Genomic DNA, 21,858 nt, shown 5'->3' with positions numbered 1-21,858 from the left:
GAAGGGGAAGAAAAGTGGGAGTGTCGGAGGAGTGATTAGGGGCGTGGTTAGGATGTGATTTGCATAATTAGGGGCGTGGTTAGGGCTTGATTTGCATAATTGTATGCGTGTCGACCTGTCACTTGAGTTTGACGGAAAGTGGTGCTCTCTCTACTAATGGGTGATACCCACCCGTTTCCAGGAACGCAGGCCTCCCGCTGCCCCCCTTCCTTCCTACACCCTGTCAATCAGGCATGTTAAATTTGTTTAACTTTCAGGAAAAGAGCAATACCGTAAATACACAAATGTTCAGGCCGCTGCGACCGCTAAGCGTGTGTGTGTGTGTGAAACCCCTCTCAAATGCGTACACGTTGCGTAAGCACGCCGACATGCTGTCAGCACAAAGTAGCTACACGTGCGGCGGAATACACTTTATAACCCCTAACAGGAAAGGAAATGCGACACCAATTGTATATGTAATGTTGAGGTCCAACCCAGCAACAAATATTTACTCAAAAGGGTGTACAACAGAAATACCATCACATAAGAGACCGCTAAGCGTCCAATCAATGGATACATACGTTTGTTCGCCTGCGCCTCCCGTTTCCGGTCCTCAGTCAATCTGGATAGATGACCTTCAGAAAATATGTCTGACCGGCCTGGCGGCTTGGCTTTTATACAGTAGTCCAAATCATGAAACAATGGAAACTGTAATCTCTTCACCTATAGGTCAGAGGGCTGATCCTTTACAGTACAGGAGGGGTCATAGGTTGGTTTGAATAGGTGGGTGATGCCTGGTCCAGGTGCACTTGCAGATGTTCTCCACTGGGTTCCCGCCGAATCTCAAGAGTACAGTACATACAGTGTAATATTAATATTGTACTACCACGCATATCTATGTGCTGGAACGTGCTACTTTCTGCAAACTGCCATCGGAATATTGCCCTTGAAATACTGTACAGCTGGATACCAAACACCACCTCCTAACCTAATTCTGTCCCCTCATATCCTGTAAAGTTGAATCCCCCTGTTGTTATACCTTTGAAGCAAATGTAACTTGCTGGTGTGATGCGTGTAGGCTACAGTATGTGTAAATTGTGCACTATGAGGATTAAATATCAGATATGTCTTTGTGGCTTTTCCATGCGAATGCGTATGCTACCGTATTTACCCATACCACGCGCTTATACGCAGGACCTCGTGAGCCAATATACGCAACGTGCGAGTATGCGCATGCACGGCAGAACAAGTACGCGCACGGAGGCCATCTGTGTGGTGTTTGCACGTGATGCGTGTGACTATAATATTTTCGACTTCGACAGGCAGCAGCAGCGGGAAACTATGGACAACACCGCAAGGCCCATTCTGCGATTAATGCTGGAAATGGAATACACATAAATCAGAGCGGTTAATGTCCTTTTTGGCATCGCTGCAGAAAGCAAGATACATTTACTGTAATATTTATGACAAAAGGAAGATATAAATGTTGGTGTTGTGCATGCCTATATGCAGATTTTGACATTTCCTAACCATGTAGTGATTTCACCAGTTTGTACATAAGATGTGTGACATAAACGTCTCCACTTGTTTTTCAGAAGTCCCCAATGGAACGATCTGCAGGAAGAGGACAGGAAGGCTCTGCAAAGGGTCCGAAACGATGGAGAGTTCTGGTATCTCTTATCTTGTAGATTATTATAGCAGGGTATTTGGGCCCCACCTCAGAGGAGACAGTTACTGTATTTTAAATGCTAGAGGAGGCGGCGACCATTTTGAGAGGGACATTTTCAAGAGGTTGAAGGGAGCAGGGACCATAGACCCGTGGTGGTGGTGGTGGTGGTGGCAGACCCCACAATTTCCCTGCTATTTCCACAAACAGCCCTGCATACAAATTCACATGGATGAAGTCATCTAAAACCCTCTAAATGAGCATAAATCAGATAACATAATAATTGTAATCTATATCTGTCTGCCAAAACGTTTTTCTCAGGCGACATGGATTGCATATAACTGAGTCTCTAGTGATTTTATTCCGTTACTCTTAATGTGTATCTCTCTTATCATCGCCAGGATGTCTTGGGACGACTTTCTATGCGAGTTTTCCAGGCTCATTGTTTGCAATCGGATGCCAGTATTTTTGGACTGGGGAAATCAGCCTGAGAAATGGTACAAGGACATGTACTGGAGCAAGTGGAGCCGAGAGGACAGTTCCTGGAACATCTTCAGTAAAGGTAAACGCTCCACATAAGAGGATGAGCCGGACTATGTAGCTGACCGGCTCTAACAAAATGATAGATGGGCTGATACTAGTCAGTATTGCAGAACAGTGCGCGCAACGTGACAAAGGGCTTCCAGCGAAACAGAAGTGACGTGTAGTAATGAAAGTCTGGCTAAAATAATTATCCTGCTACACAGCCTAACCCTAACCCTCCCTCCTTAGTGCCTAAACCTAACACCCCCTCCCCATGCCCCCCCCTCCCCCCCCCCCTTGTATCAGGATGCAGTCTCCAGGACAGAGGCTCCCAATAAGTGCCCATCCTGGCGATGAGTAAGACGTAAAGTGATCGCTAGCTGCTTTCGGTGGTCATTCCGAGTTGTTCGCTAGCTGCATGAGGCAAAAAAAATGGCACTTCTGCGCATGCGTATGCGGTGCAATGTGCACGCGCAAAGAAATTTTACAACGAACGATGTAGTTTCACACAAGGTCTAGCGAAGCTTTTCAGTCGCACTGATTGCCGCAGAGTGATTGACATGAAGTGGGCGTTTCTGGGTGGCAACTGACCGTTTTCAGGAAGTGTTGAAAAAAACGCAGGTGTGCCAGGAAAAACGCAGGCGTGGCTGGGCGAACGCAGGGCGTGTTTGTGACGTCAAAACAGGAACTGAACAGTCTGAAGTGATCGCAAGCGCTGAATAGGTTTTGAGCTGCTCTGAAACTGCACAAAAAAAATTGTAGCCGCTCTGCGATCCTCTCGTTCGCACTTCTGCTAAGCTATAATACACTCCCAGTGGGCGGCGGCATAGCGTTTGCACGGCTGATAAAAACCGCTAGCGAGCGATCAACTCAGAATGACCACCCGTGACCCCTCGCAAGGCGAGCGAAGCGAGCCATTCTTCGGGCACGGTGCCTCGCTGCGCTCGGCACAGGTTACCGTTCCCAATTGTAGTCTACGTGGATCGCTGAGTATGAAAAAGGTAAAAAAAATTAAAAAATTGTGAAAAACTCATGTCGACTTTTTCCCATGTCATCCTAGTACATGTCCACCTAATGACCATGTTGACCTAATGCGTGTCGACTAAATATGGTCGACCCAATGTATGTCGACCTAATGACCACCATCCGTAATAAAGAGACAGCTTTGCTCAGATCATTTTCATAGCTATGACGGCTGGAGGTTATGGAAATAAATTCCTGGGGACAGACACCGTAAGCCATGAATTTTGCACACTAATTCAGAGCGGTTTACAGAGTGACAGAGACTTTGCTTTCTCTGTGTGGCGCCATCTTTCTGAAGATATCCCTGGAAACATGGCGCCGGCTGCAGAGGGTCCCACTTGCCTGCAGCAGTGTGAGCCCATGCGAGGTGATGGAAATATGTGTGTACAGCCGCACCAAAGTTCATTTTGCGAGACGGAGAGTATATAAACGGTACATAAACGGTTTTGAAGGGAAAAATCGTCAAGTGGTTAATATATGTTTCACACTGTTCATGCAGATTATATTGTCGTTTCAGACTGCTTTTACAAGAACCCTCAGTACATTATAACAGTGACTCCGTCTGACGAGGTGAACAAAGGGTTAAATGCCGTCATCTCCCTCATGCAGAGCACCAGGAATCGGCAGAAGTTCGATGGCGACTGGCTGCCGATAGGATTCTTGCTGCTTCCGGTACGTGACTCTTACGGTTAACTGATCCGCACATAGCAAGACGTTAAAGATAAACGACTTGCTCGGCATTAATGCGAGGAATGGACTGGCTGTGACAGAAGACACATAATGCTGATTAAACAATATGGTAATTGACGCTGCAATCAACAGAGAAATACAATGCATTCCCGTGTACAGCTAAATGCTGAATGGATTATATTGATCGCGCTCAGTGCCCACATTTATTGCGAGTTATTCAGCTGTGATTTGTTTTTCACGTTCTGCTAATGTGTTTGCAAGCAGCTGAACACTAGTTCAGGATCAGATTATATACAAAGAATATATTACCACAGGATTTCTGGAGGGGGGGTTTCCAAATGTGTGGTATTGGAGCGATTGTTGCCAGCCCATGAAGGGTGCATAATTAGTAATTACCATGTAAAAAGCTATAGTCAGCCCCAAACACAGTGCAGTCTATGTAATACAGTACATCAGACGTATGCAGGCCCAATGATCATGGTAAGCCACTTACCAGATTCTCTTATGTGAGGTGATTGATCACTCAGAACCACATACTCCCACAGCAGACTTGGTAGGAACATCTGCTGCCAGTGGGCATGTGCAGCAGCTCCATTCCGTCCTTTACACTGCATGTATTGGCCGCTGGCCAGGCTGTTGGGAACGGGGTTTTCGGGCAACTGGAAACCCCCCACCCCCACACATTTGCCTATGAGTTTGATTCTCTCACTTACACAGCCATTTCTTTGTTGCTTCTCTTTACATCTGTATTGGTTTCTACACTTGAAATCTTAAATGAATCTTTGACATTAAGTTCTCGTCTTGTAAAACCCTTGAATTATTAGGACATTTATGAATAGTTTGCTCTAGTTTATAAGTAATGTTGAGCAAACTTCCAGGTGGTACTATGGACTCCTTGTTCAACATTGAGACCACATCGGAGCCTTATTACATTAGACATTTAATATAACAATTTTGAAATCACAAGTTCCATTGCCCATCTCATACTTAAGTAAGAGGTATCAGGTGTGGTGGGACTGACTAGGGAAAATTATCAATATGGCGCATCGGGAGACCTGGGGTTAGCCTGTGGTCCTCAAGATTGTCCCCCAGTGCTCTCCAGACCTTCAAAAAAATCTATTGTGGGACAGTTCATGATAGGGGAACTTAACCCTAAGGCAATGAGAAGGAACACACCTTCCTTATTTACTTACTGTGCCAGCAGAGGCGGATTGGCCATAGGGCTTACAGGGAAGATCCCCGGTGGTCCGACGCACCCACGGGGCCTGTTTTGTTTGAGGACATGTGGTCCTTTTTTATAGACATAATGAATAAGATCCAAAATAATTTGCTTATATGAAAATTTATTTGCCACTTAGCCTGTGATTGTAGATGATCTAGTGTATGCTCTGTCTGCCTGCTTGGCTGACATATAAGATTGAGTGAATAGTGATAAGGATACACGGTTGGTGTAATAAGCAAGAAAATATATCTTTCTAAAGAATGATATAGTTCCTAAATTCTAAAGGTGTATCATATAATGTGCTCATAATATTTAATTTTATCTCCTTTTAACTTCCCCCTTGATGCTGGACATGCCCACTATCTGGAATGTCTTGGGGGGAGGGTACTGCTGCCATGGCCCTACACCTCTGGTGCTGCCCATGTGGGGCCACTAGTACAAATTTTTCCAAGGCCGCTTCTTGTTCCCAATCCGCCCCTGTGTGTCAGTATGATCTTGGCCAGAAATAAAGTGCCCTTGGGGTGACAGTATAGTGACGTAATAATCTTCATGTTACTGCAACATATTCAGTATTTCAGGATGACTGGTACAACATACTAGTCAGTCTCATTGCATGAAGGTTGTGGGCAGCTGGGTAGCAGTACTGTAGGACGTGGCTTCTCTATCATTTGCACAAGTGTGTTAGAACTGTCTTCAACAATAGAGTCTAACATGACATAGGGTGAGCTGTATCAAGCAGTGAAAAGACTGGCCAAGTGGACGAGTGAACCATTTGCCGATACCAACCAATCGGCTACTTATCATTTTATAGAATGCACTAGATAACTGCTCATTGGTTGCTATGGCAACTTCTCAATTTCTCCATTCTTTTCACAATGTGATTCTTCTAAGCCTTGGAGAGAGATAAAGTGGAGAGAGATAAAGTACCATATATGGGGGGCTTGGACTGCATGCTCTAATTCTAAACATAATGAGAGGTTCTGCCATGCTGAGAATTGTATTTCCACATAGAAAAAAAGAGAAAATGCAGCTGCACACTACTTAGCACTGCTAATCAGAATAATTATAGTAAACTCTGCTAAATAACATGGAGTAAAGTTGAGGTGCTTAGCATGATTTTGCCCAAAAATATGTGCCCACCAGCTGTGACCCGGTGACCTCATCAAGTGGGTCCCTAACATTCATAAGGTTCAAGTCCAGAGCATGGGACACGAGGCCAGCACACCCAACCACCCCAAGGCATCACACTGAACCTTAGGAATGTACAGAGTGGACAAGTGTAGGTATAGCAACCAATCAGGTTCTAGCTATCATTTTATGGAATGTATTACATATAGGATGGCTAGAATCTTATTGCTATGAGCAATAACCTCCACTTGTCCTGCTTGAAAAATCTTATTAGGGGCCTGATGGAACAGCTTAGTATTCAGCAAACTCTGAAAATTGTGATTGCATGACCCAACGTCATCTTCAGATGGTGCTGGTTCCTTGAGCCATGTTCCTTCCTATGGGAAGAAGGTCCAGTGTTGCGAAGCTGTACCCAAGTGGATCCGTCCACCACCTCCGCACTGCACGATATTAGGCTGCGCACCTGCGTGACCTCATGTCATACATATATAGTCAGCCGGGTCATCTCCAGTAACCATCATAGCTACTTCTGTAGCAGTGATTTGGATTACGAGGACAGCTGCTTGTGCGGGTTGGATACTAGATGGACCCCGATGATGAAGAGGCTCCTATGTAAATTTAGAGACTACCATTAATTTGCCTGGAGTTGAGGGCTTGGCCGTTCGGGGTATAAGGCTGGGTGCAGTGGGGGCTAGATGATGCCAGGTATATGTAGCCATGCACCCCATCTACCAGAACCCATAATATCTCCTGGGGCCCTGGGGATGGGCCAGAAAAGTGACTGCTGTGACCACTGGTACACCAACATGTGCAATGACGGTAAACCTCATTGTGTTATGAAACCAGATAATTCTATGTACTGCACTTTATAAGCTTCTTTCTGAAAATGTGTATTCTCTTGTACAATGTATAGTATTTCATCTGCTGCATAGTAACATTGTTACGTCTGCGTTTCTTATAGGTGGATTCCAAGGTACGAGCTGAAAACAGAAATGAGGGGCAAATAAACGAGACAGAATGGAGACAACAGTAACACTACTGGCTTCATACTAAAATACATTTTCTGTCCCGGGGGCTGGTAACTTACCTGTGCACATACAGTACAGTAACCCATTCCGCCAATCAGAAAACCCCTCGGCCGCATCTAGTGCACAATAAACAGTGGCAGCAGGGCTGTAATCTTGCTTTCACACCGTCATTGCAGCTTTACCCAAAGGGCCTTATTCTCCGGCCTGGGGTGACTAGTTGGGGGGGGGGGGTTGGTGGGGGTAGGGGTAGAACTGGCCGTGTACAGTGTGAGATGCATTTGTTTTCTACGTCTCATGCGTGGTCTGCCGATAATTGTGAGAAGTATCTGATTTATTGATTTGAGTTTTAAGGTGGCCATTTATGAATTATTGTACCTCATAATTTCTGCTGTGTAGAAGCACACTGCCATTATTTGCCTACTTACTAGTTACAGTCAGTGGCGTATCTTTAATGGGTGCAGTGTCTACGGTGGCCCTTGGGTCCAAGGGACCCACATAGTACACCCTGCACCCATTTAATATATTGACCTCTCTGGTGTTCTGGGTCGGACAGCCATTTTCCTGGAGATTTGTGCATGTGCAGCATAGAAACACGGGGACATGGCGCATGTCGCCATGTTCCCAGTTACCCAGGCATGTGCAGTAGACTCGGGCTCAGTGCCAGACACTACTCGCTCCTGCGCTCTGGAGAGAGGAGATAGTCCGCACAGATGCTGTACACGGGGCCCCTTCCTCTCTTAGGGCCCGATTCAGACCTGATCGCTGCTGTGCGTTTTTGTACAGCGGGCGATTATCGAACTACTGCGCATGCGTATGCACCGCAATGCGCACACGCGTCACCAAACAGCGACAGGATGGTGCGATAATTTTAATTGCACGGGCATTTGCAAGGTGATTGACAGGAAGAGGACGTTTGTGGGTGGTAAATGGCCGTTTTCAGGGAGTGTCAGGAAAAACGCAGGCGTTCCCAGGGAGGGTGTGTGACGTCAGCTCCGGCCCCGATCAGCCCCTTCTCATCGCACTGGAGGAGTAAGTATTGAGCTACACTCAGACTGCACACACTGCACAGAACAGGAAAAACATTCGATGGTGAGTGTGGTGCGAATGGATTTGCAGCTGTCCGTTGACTGATGGGAATTTTCGCACAGCGTACACATGCAATCGCACACTTGCACGGGACAAATTTTCACTCCCCCTGGGCGGCGACTATCTGATCGCAGGACAGTGTAATTTGCAGCACAGCGTTCGGATCTGAATTAGGCTTTTAATCTACCCATGTTTGTTATATTTGCAAGTACTAACAAGACCTAACACGAATCAAAGTCACTTTGTTTCGTCTACGCATCGCCACTTTTGCGACCTATCTATAAAGCTTGGTTGTGTTATCCATTTAGGATTTTAGGTTTCTTTTTTATCACTTTTTTCCTATGAAAATTTAGCGTCACTAATTATGTGGAATAAAAATTTTTTTTTTTTATAGGATTTATCCCTATTTTCTTGTGAATCCGTTTCATGTTGCAGCCTTCCTGTATATGTCCTGTCACTCTACTGGCCTAACATTATTATAACAGAAAACAATTCTGATAGCATGTGTGTAATGATTACCGCTATAAATCTCCAACTGTTCCTGTTATCTAAACCCGTTGTTTCATGAAAATGAGACATTTAGTAATGTGATGAAAAATGAAATATATCAGCGATGACATTTATAGATGATTAGTGAAATGCAGAACTTTAATGAAATGTCATTTTTCTCTCCAGTGTTTTTGTAAGTTGATATACAGTACGGTACCTACTGTACTGTACATGTCACTGTGGGAACGAGTTTACGGGAAGTGCTGTATTTGGCTGAGGATTGGCTCTCTTCATAGAAAACAGTGCAACACATGTACACGTTCAGGGTTGGACTGGCCCCCAGGGGAAATCCCCAGTGGGCCCAACTGCCTGAGGGCACCACCCCCTCCTCTTACGTCATGTTCCAGACCGTGCAGTCATATTATACATTGTTAGCTTATCAGAGGGTCAGTTACATAGTCTCGAGTGGTTGGCCAAGCCTCTATGGGGGCTGATCACCTTCTGTGGTAACAGGCCACATCCCTTAAGCATGAGCGCCTACCACTGCATTCCTCTTGCGTGCCCGTCATGCCCCAGTCCGACACTGTATATGTTTTAGCACAACAAGGCGGATACAGTTGCCGGCTCAGAGCCTGATGGTGGTCTCAGTGGCGATGTTGGACTGAAGAGGTTTTTAGTCTGCACATGGATCTGAGTGGCACTGCGCATACATCCAGATGGGTGGTATTCAGTATGTCGGCTGTTGGGATACCGGCGCACAGTATACCGACGCCAGAATCCCGACACCTGGCATACCGACACCTATTCTCCCTCTTGGGGGTCCACTACCCCCCGGGAGGGAGAATAAATAGCGTTGTGCGTAGCGCGCCACTGTGCCCGCAGCGTGGCGAGCGCAGCGTGGTATGCTGGCCGCCGGGAACCCGGCCGCCGGCAAGTCATACCACACCCCATCCAGATGGTTACTGCTGGGCGATGCAGAACAAATGTGGTTGCAGGGAGAGTTAATTTCAGTGGGTGTTCCTAGGAGGTGACAAGGGGGTGGTTAGCCAGACGTGGGCGTGTAACAAACATTATTGTTACAGTTATTAACAATATTGCATTTTTATGTTTTCAAATGAACGATTCCTCCCCACCCTGAACCTCATTCTTGTCATCATTATTCATTTCCCAGGTCCAGGAGTCTCATGAGAAGCTTCCAAGTTCATTTTTCACCCCGGAGAAACTCTCGGGCCTATTGGCACAAAGGAGGCGGGATATTACTGTTAGTTTCAAGCTGTCGCCGGGGAGATACGTCATAGCTCCATACAGCACCGCGAGAGAACAGGAGTCTTCATTCCTCCTGCAAGTGTTCCTGAAGAGCAAATACTGCACAGCGTATGTATCTGATTATGTGTTTTCATTGTTTTACCCTTAAGGGATGTATAGCCCCCATCATTCGTTGTTTGATGGGATGATATATACATAATCGCTTTCCCATTACTAAAAGAATGACAGGGATAATTTGTTGGCAGAGTGTACTGGGCTATCTGGTGCAGTGACGTCAGTCCACACACTTAAAGACTTAAACAGTAATGCAGGTTTATTTAGTGTACACAGGTGACTCAGATGTAACACTGATAGCGGTAATCAGGAGCCCATATATCACGCAAGGTAAAAGCATTAGGTAGCGGTACTTATCAGGAGATGTCTGTGGTGGTAAAGCATGGAGGACTGCACAGCCGTGCAGTCTGACTCCCTCTGTAGAGAGGATGATGCGGTGCCCGGCTCAGCATCAGCTCTGGAGCTGGGGTGCATGCACTGGAACACTGTGAGTCTCTGTAGCTGAGATCCACTCGCAGTCTCAGCTCTGCACACTTGTACACCAGGACTCTGTCTCTCAGTCTCTCTGTGTGTCACACTCCTCACTGTCTCTGAGAGATGGAGGAACAGGGACCAACATCATATAACTCCACCTCCCAGTGACTCCTGACACTAGAGGTCTAATACTAGGGGATGCACCCATAGACTGGTACTCAGAAGGAGACAGGTACAGAGCATACTATATCCTAACACTCCCCCTCGCTCAATACTGTCTCTGGTCTCAAGTTTAAAGAACATGACATTTTATCAAACAAATCAATAAAGTCACTCCTGTAACCGAAAAACATAACGTGAAGCAAAAACAGTAAGAATAAATCAACATTAACCATATTCTAGTCCACATTCCATCAAGAATGCAAGTAGGAAGTGTGATGACAGTCCTTTTGTCAACATGTCGGCAATATTTTCTTCACTTCCAACATATTCCACATTGACGGACTTGTTTTCCACCAACTCACGAATGAAATGATGTCTTATAGCAATGTGCTTAGACCGTCCATGATGCTTTGTGCTAGAAGAAAGATCAATTTCTCCCCTGTTATCACACTTTATGTTGATGACCTCACTGTGGTAAAGAAGACATAATTCTCATAAAGTCTCTCTTATCCAAAGTGCTTCTTTTGAAGTTTCTGTGAGTGCTATGTACTCTGCCTCTGTTGTAGAAAGAGCAACTGTGGGTTGTTTCCTACTTGCTATCCATGTACTGTTATCAGTTAGTGTTGACAGTTCTGTATCAATTACAGACTTCCACTCTGTCCAATCACTGCTTGACTTTGCTTCCTGTATTCTTTGAGGTTCACAGTAAGCTGTGTTTGCATACTTCTCACTTGACTGGAATACCTTTGTTACTCCTCGTGGAACTTCTGTTCTCTAACTTGTTGTCTGCTTTGACACTCTCAGATTCAGACACGCTTTCTGCTGCCTGTATATCCAATAATACATTTTGTTGTTGCTCCACTGCTCCAGTTAGTGGTGCTGTCTCGTAGAATACCACATTTCTGGATTTAAGAAGTCGTTTACTTGTAACATCCTAAAGTCTGTATCCTTTGCTTTCATTGCCGTATCTGAGCATTATATATTCTATGGATTTTGTATCTAGCTTTCTCCTTTTCTCCTTTGGTATATGTGCAAAAGCTTTGTTCCCCAAGACACGAAGATGACTGATACTTGGCTTTTTCTTGGACCACGACTCCAGTGGCATTTTACTTTTGACGGCCATTGTAGGTGCACAATTCTTTATCTTTAGGTATACTGCAGTAGATACTGTTTCTGTCCAAAAATTATTTTACAGGCCAGCATCACTTAGCATTGTCCGTGCTCGCTCAACAAATTGTGCGGCTTGCCCGCTCACTCACGCCATTCTGTTCTGGTGTGTAGGCAATTGTTAGCTGATGCTTTATGCCATATTTCCTAAGGAATGCGGCTAAGATTTTGTTATCATACTCTCCACCATTGTCTGATCTCAGGATCTTTAGTTTCAAACCTGTCTGATTCTCAACCAGGTTTTTGTACTCCACAATTTTGTTGACCACTTCACTCTTCTCTTTAAGGAAGTACACGTGTATCATTCTTGTGGCGTCATCAATGAGAGTCATGAAATGCCTGTAGCCACTGACTGATTTTTCCTCTATTGGACCACACATGTCTCTGCTCTAATAACTGACTTTGGAAATGGGTTGCGAGTTTGCCTGCCTTTTATGCAACTCTCACACATGGGTCTTTCAGCGTTGCTCACGGTGATCCCTGTTACCATTCCATCTAGCAGTTTCTGCACGTTGTCATATCCCAGATGACCCAAGCGTTTGTGCCACAGCTCTATTGACTGTTTTTCCTCAGTAGCCATCATTGCAGTACACTCCTCAGTGTCCAGGACATATAGTTCGTTGCACCGGGTTGCTGAAGCAATAACAGTCCCTCTTTTTTTATGCACCATACACTTGCAATTCTGAAATTGGACTCTATAGCCTTTTTTCTCTAGGACGCTGATAGCAATGAGATTTCTTACTAAATCAGGCACGTACAACACATCTTGGATGTCTGTAACAACTGTCTCACCTCCAATTCTTAAACGTACTGTGATTGTCCCAACTTGTAATGCAGTAAGGGCCTTATTTCCAGTCCCTGTATCTGTAGTGGGAACACACAGTGTTAAAGAATTGAACCAATGCTGATTGCAACTGAAACGCCTAGTGGCCCCCGAGTCCATGTACCAGCAACCATTCAGTGCTGACTCGTTTGGCTTGTCACGCTGCTTCTGCGCACCACTGGAATTTCTCATCCTACAATATGAAGCTTTATGTCCTGTCTTGTGACATACAAAACACTTGAACTTGTGCTTTTTAGACTTTGTGCCCTTTGTGATCAAGGCAGAACCCTCAGGTTGGGTATGGTCTCGACAGGAATACGTTATTGGAACTGCAGCAACTTGGCACTTACAATCTCCATTGTCAGTTTAGTGTTGTTTGACTCCAACGCAACTACCAAAAAATCAAAATCTGGCATCAGATTCTGTAACATAGCCATTGTGACTTCTTCCTTGTCCACCTGTGCCCCTACAGATGCCAACTGCTGAGCTATCGACAATAACTTATCAATATAATCGCTCATGTCTTTGCAGGCACTCAGTTTCATTCCATATACTGTAGTCTCAAACTTATCCTTCTCATTAGACCTTTGTCTTCATATGCAATTTACAGGGCTGTCCACATGTCCTTAGCTGACACACTCTCACTGACTATTGAATAGACATGCTGCTCCACAGCTAAACCTATTGTCCCGATGGCTCTGTCTACGTCATCTGGGTCTGGACCTGCTCCCGGGTCTATAGTAGTGATGTGCACAGGATATTTTTCGTGTTTTGTGTTTTGGTTTTGGATTCGGTTCCGCGGCCGTGTTTTGGATTTGGAAGCCTTTTGGCAAAACCTCCCTGAACATTTTTTGTCGGATTTGGGTGTGTTTTGGATTCGGGTGTTTTTTACAAAAAAAACCTCAAAAACAGCTTAAATCATAGAATTTGGGAGTCATTTTGATCCCACATTATTATTAACCTCAATAACCATAATTTCCACTCATTTCCAGTCTATTCTGAACACCTCACACCTCACACTATTATTTTTAGTCCTAAAATTTACACCAAGGTCGCTGGATGACTAAGCTAAGCGACCCAAGTGGCCGACACAAACACCTGGCCCATCTAGGAGTGGCACTGTAGTGTCAGACAGGATGGCACTTCCAAAAAATAGTCCCCAAACAGCACATGATTCAAAGAAAAAAAGAGGTGCAATGAGGTAGCTGTGTGACTAAGCTAAGCGACCCAAGTGGCCGACACAAACACCTGGCCCATCTAGGAGTGGCACTGCAGTGTCAGACAAGATGGCAGATTTAAAAAATTGTCCCCAAACAGCACATGATGCAAAGAAAAAAAGAGGCGCAATGAGGTAGCTGTGTGACTAAGCTAAGCGACCCAAGTGGCCGACACAAACACCTGGCCCATCTAGGAGTGGCACTGCAGTGTCAGACAGGATGGCAGATTAAAAAAATAGTCCCCAAACAGCACATGATGCAAAGAAAAAAAGAGGCGCAATGAGGTAGCTGTGTGACTAAGCTAAGTGACCCAAGTGGCCGACACAAACACCTGGCCCATCTAGGAGTGGCACTGCAGTGTCAGACAGGATGACAGATTAAAAAAATAGTCCCCAAACAGCACATGATGCAAATAAAAAAAGAGGAGCAATGAGGTAGCTGTGTGACTAAGCTAAGCGACCCAAGTGGCTGACACAAACACCATATATGCATCACACTGAGCACAGATATGGGCGTTTTTTCAGGCAGAGAACGTATAATACTGGTGGTCACTGGTCAGCAAAACTCGGCACTGTACTCCTCCTATATAATATACTGGTGGTCCCCAGTCCCCACAATAAAGCAGTGTGAGCACAGATATATGCAGCACACTGAGCACAGATATGGAGCGTTTTTCAGGCAGAGAACGTATAATACTGGTGGTCACTGGTCAGCAAAACTCTGCACTGTACTCCTCCTATATAATATACTAGTGGTCCCCAGTCCCCACAATAAAGCAGTGTGAGCACAGATATATGCAGCACACTGAGCACAGATATGGAGCGTTTTTCAGGTAGAGAACGTATAATACTGGTGGTCACTGGTCAGCAAAACTCTGCACTGTACTCCTCCTATATAATATACTGGTGGTCCCCAGTCCCCACAATAAAGCAGTGTGAGCACAGATATATGCAGCACACTGAGCACAGATACGGAGCATTTCTCAGGCAGAGAACGTATAATACTGGTGGTCACTGGTCAGCAAAACTCTGCACTGTACTCCTCCTATATAATATACTGGTGGTCCCCAGTCCCCACAATAAAGCAGTGTGAGCACAGATATATTCAGCACACTGAGCACAGATATGGAGCGTTTTTCAGGCAGAGAATGTATAATACTGGTGGTCACTGGTCAGCAAAACTCTGCACTGTACTCCTCCTATATAATACTGGTGGTCCCCAGTCCCCACAATAAAGCAGTGTGAGCACAGATATATGCAGCACACTGAGCACAGATATGGAGCGTTTTTCAGGCAGAGAACGTATAATACTGGTGGTCACTGGTCAGCAAAACTCTGCACTGTACTCCTCCTATATAATACTGCTGGTCCCCAGTACCCACAATAAAGCAGTGTGAGCACAGATATATGCAGCACACTGAGCACAGATATGGAGCGTTTTTCAGGCAGAGAACGTATACTGGTGGTCACTGGTTAGCAAAACTCTGCACTGTACTTCTCCTATAATACTGCTGGTCCCCAGAATAAAGATATTTGCAGCCCCCTCAAACAAAGTGAGAGGACGCCAGCCACGTCCTCTCACTATCATTTCCAATGCACGAGTGAAAAATGGCGGCGACGCGCGGCTCCTTATATAGAATCCGAATCTCGCGAGAATCCGACAGCGGGATGATGACGTTCGGGCGCGCTCGGGTTAACCGAGCAAGGCGGGAGGATCCGAGTTGCTCAGAACTGTGAAAAAAAAGGTGACGTTCGGGCGGGTTCGGATCCCGAATACTGATAGCGGTAATCAGGAGCCCATATATCACACAAGGTAACAGCATGAGGTAGCGGTACTTATCAGGAGATGTCTGTGGTGGTAAAGCATGGAGGACTGCACAGCCGTGCAGTCTGACTCCCTCTGTAGAGAGGATGATGCGGTTCCCGGCTTAGCGTCAGCTCTGAAGCTGGGGTGCATGCACTGGGACACTGTGAGTCTCTGTAGCTGAGATCCGCTGCCAGTCCCAGCTCTGCACACTTGTATACCAGGACTCTGTCTCTCAGTCTCTCTGTGTGCCACACTATCCTCACTCTCTCTCACATGGAAGAACAGGAACTTACATCATATGACTTTGCCTCCGAGTGACTCCTGGCACTAGAGGTCTAACACTAGGGGATGCACTCATAGACTAATACGCAGAAGGAGACAGGTACAGAGCGCACCATATCCTAACGTACAATTCATCCTCGGTGAGACCCATGGAATCATACCTTCAAACACCAGTTTTCATTGGAGATAGATTAGCCAGTAGTGCAAGTAGAAATATTTTCTTAGTGGTACTGAGTGCTGGAAAATGGGCGTGGCCATGTGTGCTGAGGGGGCATGGCCACATGCTGCTAGTGGGAGTGGCTACATGACACCAGCGGTGTGGCCACACGACACAGCCCTTTTTTTTTTTAATTTAGAGGCAAGGCTAAAAATATATAGTAATACCTCCAGTATAATAGAAATATATAGTGATACCTCCAGTATAATAGAAATATATAGTGATACTTCCAGGATAATATAAATATTTAGTAATGCCCCCAATTTAATAACAATATATAGTTATGCCTCCATTATAACAGGAAAATACAGCCACTGTCGTACTCCCAGTAACCATGACAAAGTGGGAGGAGCCGTCATGCTGCCAAGCACCGTGGTCTTGTGGCTTTGTGGCACATTGTAATTGTGGTAATGGCAAAGTGTGTGGCAGGTGGTACTGCGTACCCGCTGCCAAATTCTTAAGGGTACTCCGTACCCGAGCGTACCCGCATACTTGCACCGTGATTAGCTAAACATAGATTGTAAACTTTGCTGAGCAAGAATCACAGTATCTGTATTATTAGGACTGCCCAAGGAGGATGCTCCTTGATTTTTATGGATTGTGTCAATAGAAAGAGCGATGTAATAGGTTAGTGAGAGTACTGTAATACAGTGCCTTGCTAAAGTATTCACCCCCTTTGCATTTTTCATGTTTTGTTGCCTCACAACCTGGAATTAAAATGGATTGTTTGAAGGTTTGCATCATTTCATTCACAGAACATGCCTACAACTTTTTTAATTGTGAACCAAACAACAAAAAGGACAAAATAACAGAAAACTTCGGCGTGCATAACTATTCACCCCCCTAAAGTCAGTACTTTGTAGAGCCACCTTTTGCGGCAATTACAGCTGCAAGTCACTTTGGATAAGTCTCTATGAGCTTGCCACCTCTTGCCACTGGGATTTTTGCTCATTCCTCAAGGCAAAACTGCTCCAGCTCCTTCATGTTGGATGGTTTCCGCTTGTAGACAGCAATCTTCAAGTCTGACCACAGATTCTCAATTGGATTGAGATCTGGGCTTTGACTAGGCCATTCCAGTTCCAAGTGTTGCTTTAGCAGTATGCTTCGGGTCATTGTCCTGCTGGAAGGTGAACCTCCGTCCCAGTCTCAAATCACAGGCAGACTGAAACAGGTTTTGCTCAAGAATATCCCTGTATTTAGCACCATCCATCTTTCCCTTGACTCAAAACAGTTTCCCAGTCCCTGCTGCTGAAAAACATCCCCACAGCATGATGCTGCCACCACCATGTTTCACTGTGGGGATGGTGTTCTTGGGGTGATGGGATGTGTTAGGTTTGCGCCAGACATAGCGTTTTCCTTGGTGGATGAAAAGTTCAATTTTAGTCTCATCTGACCAGCTTCCTCCATACATTTGGGGAGTCATCCACATGCCTTTTGGCAAACTCAAAACGTGCCTTCTTATTTTTAACACTAAGTAATGGCTTTTTTCGAGCCACTCTTCCATAAAGCCCAACAATATGGAGTGTATGGCTTATTGTGGTCACATGCGCAGATACACCAGTCTCTGCTGTGGAACTCTGCAGCTCCTTCAGGGTTACCTTTGGTCTCTGTGCTGCCTCTCTGATTAATGCCCTCCTTGCCCGGTCTGTGAGTTTTGGTGGCCGGCCCTCTCTTGGCAGGTATGTTGTGGTACCATGGGGCAGATGTATTAACCTGGAGAAGGCATAAGGAAGTGATAAACCAGTGATATGTGCAAGGTGATTAAGGCTCCAGCCAATCAGATCCTAACTGTTAATTTACATATTGGAGCTGATTGGCTGGTGCCTTTATCACCTTGCACATATCACTGGTTTATCACTTCCTTATGCCTTCTCCAGGTTAATACATCTGCCCCCATGTTCTTTCCATTTAAATTTTTTTTGTCCCTGACTTGTTTGGAGAGCTCCTTGGTATTCATGGTGTGATGCCTCTTGCTTAGTGGTGTTGCAGCCTCTGGGGCCTTTCTGAAAAGGTGTGTTTATACTGACAGATCATGTGACACACAGGTGGACTTCATTTCACTAATTATGTGACTTCTGAAGGTAATTGGTTGCACCAGAACTTTTGAGGGGCTTCATAGCAAAGGGGGTGAATACATATGCACATGCCAATTTTCAAATTTTTATTTATAAAAATTATTTTAATATAAATATTTCTCATTTCACTTCACCAACTTAGACTATTTTGTGCAGATACATCATATAAAATTCAGTTATTTTTTTTTAAATTACAGGTTGTAATGTAACAAAATAGGTAAAAAGCCAAGGGGGGGGGGGGGGGGTGAATACTTTAGCAAGGCACTGTAGATGGCAGCTGGTTACCACGGTGATGTCTAGGTGGCACATCGCAAGTGACTTGAATACACCCCCACCCCCCCTGTGAATTTTTATGGTTACCCAAACCCTATGGAGATTATTTACAAAATATCTGCATAGGAATATCAGCTTGGGCTCTTCAGCACACATGGATTTGCACAAATAAGCCCAAATTTCCACCAAGGCACATGGGCCCTCATTCCGAGTTGTTCGCTCGCAAGCTGCTTTTAGCAGCATTGCACACGATAAGCCGCCGCCTACTGGGAGTGAATCTTAGCTTATCAAAATTGCGAACGAAAGATTCGCAATATTGCGAAAAGACTTCTCTGTGCAGTTTCTGAGTAGCTCGAGACTTACTCTTCCAGTGCGATCAGTTCAGTGCTTGTCGTTCCTGGTTTGACGTCACAAACACACCCAGCGTTCGCCCAGACACTCCTCCATTTCTCCGGCCACTCCCGCGTTTTTCCCAGAAACTGTAGCGTTTTTTCACACACTCCCATAAAACGGCCTGTTTCCGCCCAGAAACACCCACTTCCTGTCAATCACATTACGATCACCAGAACGAAGAAAAAACCTCGTAATGCCGTGAGTAAAATACCTAACTGCATAGCAAATTTACTTGGCGCAGTCGCACTGTGGACATTGCGCATGCGCATTAGCGACTAATCGCTCCGTTGCGAGAAACATATAACGAGCGAACAACTCGGAATGACCACCATGGATTTACTGAACAAGATAAAGGTTTTATGAGTCTATTTACTATTATTTACTAAGCATTGGAGAGAGATTAAAGTGGAGAGAGAGAAAGTACCAACCAATCAGCTCCTAATTGTCATTTTTCAAACACCCTGTAACATGGCAGTTGGGAGCTTATTGGTTTGTACTTTTTCTTTCTCCACAAGGCTTAGTAGTTAGTACATAGACCCCTCAAACAGAGCATGTTTGCAGATGCTGAACGGGGAGGAGATGGGTGCGGTGAGGGCATTTATTCCACAGCATGTTCAGTAATAGTCTCATGGATGCTACTTTTGCAGAGCAGATGTAGGCTAAGTTTGGTCAGGGCATGTTGGGGAGTGTAAGTGAAATGATGGGCTATGCTGAGCTGGGCAAATGCAGGGAATTGTCTGTTTTCAGATGGATTTCTTGCACCAGGCACAGGGGGTCATTCCGATCCGTTCGCACGCAGCGGTTCATCGCTGCGGTGCAAACGAGTCGGAAATGTGCATGCGCGGCGGTCGCATTGCACATGCGCGTCATTGCGGGCAGAGGCCCAGCGGAAAAAGTGATCGCAGCAGCGATGGCAAGAAGACTGACAGGCGGGAGGCGTTCCAGGGCGTCAACTCACCGTTTTCCAGGCGTGGTGAGGTGAACACAGGCGTGTCCAGGCGTTTGGAGCGCGGATGTCTGACGTCAATCCCGGGACCTTCGTCGCTGGAGCCGTCGCACAGGGTAAGTAAGTCTGACCCTGGTCTTGTTTTGCAGGAAACTTTTTTAGCATAGCAGGGATGCACAAGCAATCGCAGCCCTGCTGTGCAGAAATACACTCCCCCATAGGCGGCGTCTAGTTGATCGTACGAGCAGCAAAAAGTTGCTAAGTGCGATCAACTTGGAATGACCACCACAGTTCAGATGACAATGGCTGCTGGGTGCAGCTGCAGAATATATACAATTATCAGTGCGATCGCTATTGCAGCAGAATTGGGCAACCCTGAATAGTTTCATGTAAGGAAAGGGCTAGGGATGACGCTGTAGCAGGATGACCTTCCATGTTTGTTTGTGCACAGTGCGGATCTCCAGAATTGGACACCTGCACAAAGTAGACGTGTGCCTGTGCATGCAGAGGCACAACCTGAGAGCACACTGTAGGTGCGCACCGTAGAGTGCGCTGGGCTGGCCGCCTGCTGCAGAACCAAAGTGTTCTGTGCTGTGTAATGAGTCCGTTCTTCTGTGAGGCCCGGTGATGGACCTGTAGGCTGTCTCACTATTATAACCCCACTCTTTTCCTACAGTTTGCTTTGTGCTGTTTTTCATATGAGATTTTCATTTTGTCTTTTATTTTATTTCTATTCTAGGGAGCTTGGTGTACCACAAGAGAGAAAGGTGCGTAAGACTGTGCCAATTACCATGTGATTGCAGCTTCCCGCCGGCATTTATATCCATCAGCAATAGATTACAATTTAGGTTTTATTTTAAATTGCGCAGAAGCGTTAATTAACTCCTTGTCTGCTGACGTTTCAGCAGCATCATCAGAAGAAAGAGAACTCTTTAGTAACTTGTGCCAAGTGAATTACAGGTGTGCTAAACCTCTTATTACACAACTGTTTCATTTGAGGCCAGATCTGGTCGTTATCGTTGCTGGTTTTAGGCAGAAAACAACATAGTCGGGATCAGATTGTGCTCAGCAAGAGGTGAACTCAGGATTTTAATGATGACGCCACTTCAAAGGACCAAAGATCTTAATTTATAAGTTGACTAGGTCCAGGAGGGTGTGGTTCTTAGGGTTGAACACACTTAGGTCGACAGTCATTAAGTCGACCACTATTGGTCGACAGGTCATTAGGTCGACATGGTTTCTAGGTCAACATGGTCATAGGTTGACGTGTAGTAGGTCAACATGTTTTTTTTTAACTTTTTTTGGTGTCGTTTTCTTCGTAAAGTGACCGGGAACCCCAATTAGTGCACCCTGTTTGCTCGCCATGCTTCGGGCAAGGTTACTGGGGGTAATTCCAAGTTGATCGCAGCAGGAAATTTTTTAGCAGTTGGGCAAAACCATGTGCACTGCAGGGGGGATCAGATATAACATGTGCAGAGAGAGTTAGATGTGGGTGGGTTATTTTGTTTCTGTGCAGGGTAAATACTGGCTGCTTTATTTTTACACTGCAATTTAGATTTCAGATTGAACTCACCACACCCAAATCTAACTCTCTCTGCACATGTTATATCTGCCTCCCCAGCAGTGCAACATGGTTTTGCCCAACTGCTAAAAAATGTCCTGCTGCGATCAACTTGGAATTACCCCCACTGTTCCCAATTGTAGTCCAGGTGAATCGTTAAGTATGAAAAAGGTCAAAAAATGAAAAATATTGTGGAAAACTCATGTTGACCTTTTGTCGGCCTAGTGACCACGTTGACCTAGAAACCATGTTGACCTAATGACTGTCGACCAATAGTGGTCGACCTAATGACGGTTGACCTAAAGACCG

At 45.4% G+C, this 21,858-nt stretch overlaps 1 protein-coding gene across 3 annotated transcripts in view; it reads left to right on the top strand.

Annotated features, from left to right (window-relative positions):
• Positions 1–21,858, top strand: part of LOC134910652 (calpain-13-like) — a 157,197-nt gene that overhangs the window by 78,052 nt on the left and 57,287 nt on the right. For all 3 annotated transcript variants that reach the window (XM_063918941.1, XM_063918942.1, XM_063918939.1), the window contains 6 exons: positions 1,575–1,649; positions 2,047–2,207; positions 3,708–3,862; positions 7,192–7,203; positions 10,005–10,207; positions 20,728–20,755. In XM_063918941.1, the coding sequence (XP_063775011.1) occupies positions 1,575–1,649; positions 2,047–2,207; positions 3,708–3,862; positions 7,192–7,203; positions 10,005–10,207; positions 20,728–20,755 (634 nt within the window). The remainder of the gene's footprint in view (positions 1–1,574; positions 1,650–2,046; positions 2,208–3,707; positions 3,863–7,191; positions 7,204–10,004; positions 10,208–20,727; positions 20,756–21,858) is intronic.

Source organism: Pseudophryne corroboree, chromosome 4, assembly GCF_028390025.1.
Source record: "Pseudophryne corroboree isolate aPseCor3 chromosome 4, aPseCor3.hap2, whole genome shotgun sequence".
NCBI lineage: Eukaryota > Metazoa > Chordata > Amphibia > Anura > Myobatrachidae > Pseudophryne > Pseudophryne corroboree.
This window is presented reverse-complemented; position numbering and strand designations above follow the sequence as displayed.